General features: G+C 35.4%; 1 protein-coding gene across 1 annotated transcript; it reads right to left on the minus strand.

Annotated features, from left to right (window-relative positions):
* Nucleotides 1-318: 318 nt before the first annotated feature.
* Nucleotides 319-6,312, minus strand: LOC141592235 (urease accessory protein D). Its single transcript, XM_074412839.1, has 8 exons — nucleotides 6,129-6,312; nucleotides 5,982-6,047; nucleotides 5,102-5,176; nucleotides 4,601-4,645; nucleotides 3,667-3,897; nucleotides 3,199-3,281; nucleotides 1,237-1,393; nucleotides 319-665 (listed from the first exon to the last, which is right to left on the minus strand). Exons 1-8 carry the CDS (start codon nucleotides 6,225-6,227, stop codon nucleotides 552-554), a joined length of 870 nt encoding a protein of 289 aa, XP_074268940.1. The 5' UTR covers nucleotides 6,228-6,312; the 3' UTR covers nucleotides 319-551.
* Between the last annotated feature and the right edge of the window lie 2,013 nt (nucleotides 6,313-8,325).

Here is an 8,325-nt window from a genome sequence, read left to right on the forward strand (position 1 = left end):
ATATCTACATCTATACAATAATGAGGTTCCCCAACACACACCCAAATATATGGGAACCTCCCCAAAAGAACACTTTTTATCCTTCTTATTTTTTTGGGGACCTCCTATATAAATGGTGGAGCCTCTAATTAAGGGAAAGTGTGTGCAATAATGAGGCTCCCCATTTGAGGAGAGAGAGGACATATGGGGAGGCATTTTCCCACCTTTGCGGATGCTCTAAGGAGGGTGGGTACATATAACCCACAAGACTCTCTTTTCCTCACCAATGTGGGACAATTGGAAACACTCCAAAGGCAAAAAGCCCCTATATTTTCCAACAAATGTTATTTTTCGTACAATTATTTCCTATTTTGTAGTATGAAATACTCCCTCCGGGGTGTTTTAATCAAAGAAACAGATGATTGAAGCAAAGGGAATATTTATCACTAAGCTGAGGAAAAAAAATGTACTGAAAGATCGTTTGAACAATGTTTGACCATGAACACATTCTTTGCCAAGCGCAATACACGGGTATTATCAGCTATAAATATAGCACGACTGTGCCAAAGAGATTAAGAATACGGAAATGCCCCAACAAATGGCTCTAAGCTGCCCAATTGCAGACGTAAAAACTGATATACCGGTTCAGTTGTCATAGCTGCAACACGGACGATAAGACCAGCACCCTGAAGAGAGTAGAGGATTAAGAGTTAAGACTGAACCAACATCACAACTTTGCCATTGTTGAAAATTCAGAAGATTATTTGTGATTTGTAAACTCCTTTCATCTGATTGGATTCACTGTAATTTTTTGTTTACGACATTCAAACGAATTCACCGCATCTATACTTTCAACCAAAACACCCCTATCTAGGTGTAAATTCCAATCTTTTTCTCACATAGATTTAATCTTTTTAACTTTCATCCAAAAACAAAGATAGTGAATCAAGTAATGGATGGAGCATAGAACCGCAGACTACTTGTTAAATTTACTTAATTACTTTGTTTACTAAGCCAAAAAATTAGCTTCACGCTTGATCCCTCACTCACTCAGCAATCAGTACTCTTTTCTCAATCTTATATTCGAACGATAAACTCAATCAAGATAAACAACATACAACTTCTCTACATTATTCTGCCACAAAATTGGTAAAAAAAAAGTAGCCATAGTATCACCAAGTTTGTGTTACTAAAAGTAGCCAGCACAGACATAAACCAGTAATAGACTATCTTTATGATGAAACTTAGAGATGGTACCTTGGAGCCGAAGGCACTGCATGATGCAATAAAGTTTGGCTTAGTTGGACTGAACTTAGAGTTGGGCATTGAGGGAGCCGACTTGTATTGAAAAGAACCAGACGTAACACGCTTGACATTTTCTTGTATTTGATTCCGCAAATTTTCCAACTTCGGCCTACAATTAAGAAACCACCCATCTAAGTCTAACTCGAGGAAACCAAATTTACATAACAGGCACCCCTTATTACAAATAGAGAAACAAGAAAAATTCAACAAAATTACCACGGCACCCTAATGAAGCCACAGCAAAAATCCTTAACTTTTCCACAGTAAAAAAGTTGATAAACGTAATAAATTAGTTTGACGTTTGTCATACAGCTACATACTTTAATCTCATACCTTCTGAAAATCTGAATTCTTGTTTTGTCAACTTTTTATGGAATAATGGATCTTAAATGCTAAATCAGATAGGTGATGCATCAATTTCTACACAACGCATTTCCCCTTCAAATTCAGAAACACTTTAAGCTCACTGCAGGAAGCTACTCACAAGTTCATTTTTTTTTTAACTTCTCATTGAGTTTTCTGGGTTATGTACCAACATCAAAAGGTTTACGTAATCTTAGAAAGCACAATTTTGGCCCATTAAATACAATTAGCCACGACAACTTGCTGAAACTTGAACTTGGACAACTCAATTATTGAGCTTTGGAATCTTAACAAGATGCACCTTCACTCTACATCCTACACTTCTAGTTATGTCCGTCTCAAACCGCCACTTGCATTCCAGTCACACTTTCAAAGGGTTTACTAATCTCATATTCACTAATCAAGGAGGTTAACTATCAGAAATACCATTGAAGGGTCAGAATAGGCTACCTCGCTAAACTGTGGTTGAGACCAAAGGGATCTTATCAACAGAAAAATTAGAATTTGAAGCCTACTTGGTCCATAACCACGACCATAGTATACGACCACAATTGGAGGCGGTACCCGCTGTAGTTTTTGGCAAAACGGCCGAAATCACATCTAAGTGATGCATTGCAAGACCAAATCTCAACTGATTTTTATTATCATGCCTATGATAAAAAAGTGTGTCCAACACAGGTCCTTGTAGGAGAATGAAGAATCCAACTGTCAAATGAAGAAACCAGCTGCTCAATTAGCATTGGATGGAAAATTGCCAAAGCAATTATAAGTGGAAGAAAAGAAAACATAGGGTGATTGACAAATCCCTATTCAAGAGCCTAAGGCATCTTCTGATTGCTAGAGGAAGATAGCAAGAGGTGGGTCAGAGTAGTGAACACACTTAAGCATTTGGTGAGGTCGGAGGAGACTAGGAGAGAGCCAACAAAGAAATTTCCTTTTAAAATGTTGTCATAAATTTTTGTCATAATTGTAGTTTTTTATTTGTTATTGTACAAAACTTCATCTAACTATGGCTGGTTGCCAGTCAAAGGCATATTGCCAGAACGTTGGAGGCTCACGGCTCACCAATGTTCAAACACAAATACACAATGGTCAGAGGGGTATATTTTATCAAGGTATTTGCCAGACTTTCCTTCAAGCCAGGCAGTCTCATACTCTCATTCCAGTTTACGGTATCCAATGTAAGTCTCTATCCTCAAGTTATGTTATGTCGCCTTCCATTCCTTCACCGATGAGGCGATGAATCCCTTTATAAATAAAATTGATCAACTTTATACCCAAAAATACGCCCAAACGTGTCTCTAGGTTTTTGTAAGCAGATATTAAGCAATACAGTTTTGTAGAAGGCAAAGTGGCTCTCAGCATACAGTAAAAAAAGTCATCTTCCAACTGTTTTGAGCAAAATGTTAATGTATCATTGTATCCCACAAGTATGTCCTTGTCCTGTCCCGTTAAAAAACAATTCCTAACACTGAAAATTTTCTGAGAAGGGAACAAAATTCACGTCATGACAGAGAATATAAAAGGAGCCTCCTTAAATAGAGCACATACCCCAAAATTATGACCATTGCAATAATCTGGTAATCATGCATGCGTTCAGTTATGCTGCTAATATTCCCTTGCTGTAAAAACACCTGCAGCAGGAACATCGATACCTCTCAGGTTTAGCATAGAGCGCCAAGATATATCACAAGAAATTCAAGAAAGCATATTCCCCAGAAAAACCCTTCATATTCTAAATGAGCTCATAAAAGGCGAAGTATGCATACTGGATATGCAAAATCTACAGGGAATGAGAAACCTAACAGCAGTAGCATATATATAATGAATGTGGAAAACAGTATGAACATCCAGTAACATTTTACCCCTTTGACAAGAAGAATAACAACGATCATACACTACCAGATACACAGATATGCAAAGTTGTGGTTCCAATTCTCAGAAAAGCCTCAACTTAAGAAAGCATACTGCCCCCAAAAAACCCTAAATATTTTCTCATGAACACCACAGAAAGGTTACCGTATCAAGAAACAAAGGTTGGTCATCTTCATAGATATTGTTGGTACTTCTGTATAATTCAAATTCCCATCTTTCTCCACTTTCATAACGTCCACTTGTAAACCAATCAACCAATAACAAGTTTGAATCGGATGAAACCCTGAAAACTTGCTTTTGAGAATACCTGGCAGCGGAAAAGCATGTCACTGGATCTGGAATGACAACCAGCAGGGCTTCATGTCCAACTCGCGCCTACTGCATCCACAATTTGCAAATTTACAGCTTTTACTTTTATACAGCCAGACAATTCTTATCTTCCACTTCTTTTCCACTCTTACTACAGAAACTACCACACTCGCTAGATTCTAAGAATGTTTTTATCACTACAAAGTAGTAATTAACTAGCTCAGCGCAAGACACAAATTTAGATAATGATCTATTGAAGGTCATTGTTTCACGGAAGCCAAAGTCTGTCTGCAAAGCTGAGCAAGTATATTATTTAGGTGCTCATAATTTGTGCTTAGAGGGACTAAAATTGGACTCCAAACAAGACAAAAATATACGAGTAATAGACATTGAGAGAACATAGAACTCTTGGAAGGAAAGAGAGCGTCTGTATACCTTTGCCATTTAGTAATAAATGAAAAGCACTCTTCAAATGTGGCCTGCTATGTGAGGAGAATTGTTTTTTCTAGCTTCTTTATGGGTTAAAGATGTGGGTGCTTTTAAGGGTATCTCAAGTAAGTTTATATAATGAAACTGGCCATCCTTTGTGATATTTTCATATAAGGACATCCTCTTTCGCTTTTGATAGAAAAACAAATTTTGATCAAATAAACAAGGTACCACAATCTTAATGATAAAGTCAGTAAAGGGTAGTATATGATGATACATTGATAAGTAAAAAAAAAATACACTGCAGAAGAAGCTAAGGATAACAAGAGAAGATTTTTACCTCCAAAATTTGCTCGGAGCACTTAGATCCTATAGATTTGTAAACCTTCAGAATCAAATGGCAATCAGAAGATAAAGTTAGTCACCTTCGTCATGCACGTATCGTAGCTTTTGTTCAAGTTGTGCTTAATGCCCACAAAATGTAAGAATGCCTCTAAACACTCACACCAATGCACCATGAAATCTCTAATGCCGACTACAAAGTGTCTCATCGCCATAATAGACCATTAATCATAAAGTTATCCAACATACCTCCAAAAGCCTGACATTGACACACATGTATAACTAATATGAGCACTATCTTACTTAAGCAGTTGTCTCCAAACTTAGCATTGAAACGCATGACTAAGTTACTACTACTATAGTACAACTAGCAACTACCTTGGTTACTGAAATGATTACAGCATTAGGCCATATGCCCGTAACTAAGAAGACTTTCCATTAAACACATGAGTAAAGTTTTGAGCGCACCGCGTTACAACAAAATCAAACATGGAATAACCTTAGTTGAAGCTTGTGTCGTCAGCACTGCAGTACACCCGTCTTCAACAATGAAGTTGCACAAAATAGAGTCCCCCTACATCCAATGAACATCAACTTATCTAAGACACAAGTTATATACAAGCATAGATCGAACGACTTCATATTTGAGGGGCACTAGATAACTAAATTTTGCCTTGTATTTCGTGTAAAGATGCTTGGATCAATGGCCACATGTGAGGCATATATCAACTAAGTAAAAAGACTTGAAAAGCATTATTTTTATATGATGATATTAGATTTTACACAAATTCTCATTTGTGACGGACAAAATCCATCACTAGCTTGTGACGTGAGACAAAAGGGCAAGTGAGAGAGGTAAGTGGGAGGGCAAGTGGGAGAGGGTCGTGAGAGGTCACACACTTGTGACCGTCACAAGCAAGGTTAGATTTTATTTACATTTTGTTTCCCCTCCAAATATTTTACATTTCTACTCCAAAATCCATTTTTTTACAGTTTTGCTCGCTACGTAAAAACTAAGGGTCCTCAATAGCATCTTTATATGAAAATGTTGTAAGCCTAAAAACATTGGCAGATGCTCCTAGGACCAAAAATCTAAAAGCTTTGTGCATAAAAAACCATTATTTGTGCTAAAACATTTAAAAGACGAAGTCTTTCGTAATCATATAATGACATAATCCGACCTATTCAATAGATTCTTTACATTTGATTGAAACACTCGGCCAGAAATGAGAAGAAATGTCTTTGAACTAACATCAGAAACAAACTGAAATACATAATTGAGTTACTCCCTCGGATTCAACTAATAATTTACGTTTGATTAAAATACTTGTCGCCAGATGAAGATAAAAACAATATGAAATAGAAAGAAAAAGGCTTACAGAGACAATGCCACCACCATAAGTAAGTGTATAAATCCACGCACAATCAACATCACGACCACATGCCTTATTATACATAAAATCAATCAGAAAAAGTTGCAGTAAATAAATTAAGAAGAAAAGAATTAACAGGGAAAGAAAAAAGACCTTGTTGGGTACAATTAATTTGAGAGGATATTTGGAAAAACAGCGAGTTACGGTTGACTTTCCTCCGATTTTGGATACTACTATCGCTCCTGTTTCCATTGTTTTTCTGTTTTCGAGTTTGACTACGGCCTCGATCAGAGTCAGCTCAGTAGCTGACTATGATTTCTGATTGATTATACTCTCATCTTTTCCCGTTTAAAAGCGTCTTAATTTTCTTAAGTAAGTTTGCCTCCGGACGGGTTATTTCCATTGAATTGTTTACGTTTGTTTTTTGGGCACTATTCATAAGTGAGAAGAATCTTTAATACAACTTCTAAAACATATCATAAAAGATAGTCATGTGGCATCTTGTTTAAATTGTCTTACCGAGTGCATTATGAATATCACATTTTTATAATTTTTAATGATATGTAACTAAAGATATGAACAAAATAAAACAAGCATTGGCATACGTGCATAAAGCAAACGTAAACTATCATATGGAACGAGGAAGTATCTATTTTGGCGATCCGGATTCTCTTCATTACTTGAAAAGAAATGGATCTCTATTGCTTTCGAACGGTTCGAATTAAATCTGAGACGATCTAATGGTTGTAATTATTTCATAAAAGTAATGTTTTAATGAATGGAGAGAAAATATATTAGAATAAGGGTGTACTAGTTTTAAACCCTTGCAAAATTGCACGGGTTTGTATTTAGGACGGTATAAATGTTTTTTGATGAATATTTTATTTTACATTTCTATTGTAATTATTTAATAGTTCTATATCAGTGATCTACATGTTTAATGTAGATCAGTGATCTAACTGGAAATGAACATTCTCCACGTAAATAGGATGCGTTAAAACAACAACTACGTACCGGGTAAATGTTCATTTCCAGTTACAGACAGATTAACATCAGTAAGTGTTTCATCATATTCGGCACATAAATCTCTCACTAAGCGCTCAACAACATCGTACTATCTAATTTTAAAAATTATTTAAGTTTTTTAATTTATTCGCATTGTTTGTAATAATTAATTTCTGTAATATATTCCCATTATATGTAATTCATTCCCATAATTAAATGTAATTTATTCTCGTAATTGTAATTTTATTATTAATTATGTAATTTCATTGTTAATTACGTAATTCATTCCGATTATATGTAATTTATTTCATTTATTCCGATTTGTAATTCATTTCGATTATATGCAATTAATTTCATTTATTCAGATTGTATGTAATTATTTCATAATTTTTTTTAAGACGGAAATTTTCGCATGGCTGTATTGGCAGACGATTTGGAGAAATAAATTCTTTGCACCAACGGGGCCCGCCATAACCTGAATTTCCAAAAAAAAAAAAAAAGATTGTACAAATCACGTGGCGCATTCTCCATTCAGCATTGTCTTCTGAATTAATAAAGATAAGATTAGAGAGGAAATGGAGAGAAAGTAATTGAGAGGACCCAAATTGCTGTTTTGGTAAAATTACCACGGATATATTTGAGTGTGGGTAATTTTCTTGAGTAAGCAAGTCTGTATTAAGACGGTCATTTATGATATATTAGTATCTGTTTTGGTAAAATTCTACAACGCAGATATTCGAGTGTGGGTTAAAGCGGTCTTATTCTTTAATCGATTCATTAATTCGTATTATGAGGATTGTTTATGTGAGCGGTTGATTATAGTGTAAATAGTAAAGAGGCAAAGAAATAACATAAGAGATTTGGTGACGCGGAAAACCCAATGAGGGAAACAACCACGGGGGAGACGGAATTCCACCAATATGTTCACTAGCAATTGAGTAAATTTTTTTTTGATAAGGAAAAGAAACTAGGTTAATCGAAATCAACCTATAACATCTTCGCGGATGTAAGCGGTAAAAGAAAGTCGAAAGTTTCGAATTACAAACAGAATCAAGATTACAAAGGGCAAAACAAAAGACATTCTCAAAGAAGGTCTGAACATGAAACAACCTCAAAAAAAAACCCTAGAGTAAAATTAAGCAAATACATAAATGCAAGAGTAAAATGAAATGCAAAATTGGTTCACTTACAAAAAGTTGTACAGTGTACAAATTTGAAACTAAAATAGTCAACCAAAAATGTAAACCCGAATGATCTTAGAGGAGAAACAAAAAAAAGCCCCAAAAGTACACTGTAACCAATACAAACAGATTTGAGAAGAAATCCAAAAGAATTAAGATCTCCA

The sequence above is a fragment of the Silene latifolia genome, chromosome 7, assembly GCF_048544455.1.
Source record: "Silene latifolia isolate original U9 population chromosome 7, ASM4854445v1, whole genome shotgun sequence".
In the NCBI taxonomy this organism is placed as follows: Eukaryota; Viridiplantae; Streptophyta; class Magnoliopsida; order Caryophyllales; family Caryophyllaceae; genus Silene; species Silene latifolia.

Excerpts from the sequence above, each read along its gene's own strand:
- LOC141592235 (XM_074412839.1), bottom strand. The coding sequence starts at position 6,227 with ATGGAAACAGGAGCGATAGTAGTATCCAAAATCGGAGGAAAGTCAACC. Across the intron at positions 6,048-6,128 it reads AATTAATTGTACCCAACAAG|GCATGTGGTCGTGATGTTGA; the intron begins GTCTTTTTTCTT and ends ATGTATAATAAG. Across the intron at positions 666-1,236 it reads GCAGTGCCTTCGGCTCCAAG|GGTGCTGGTCTTATCGTCCG; the intron begins GTACCATCTCTA and ends TACTCTCTTCAG.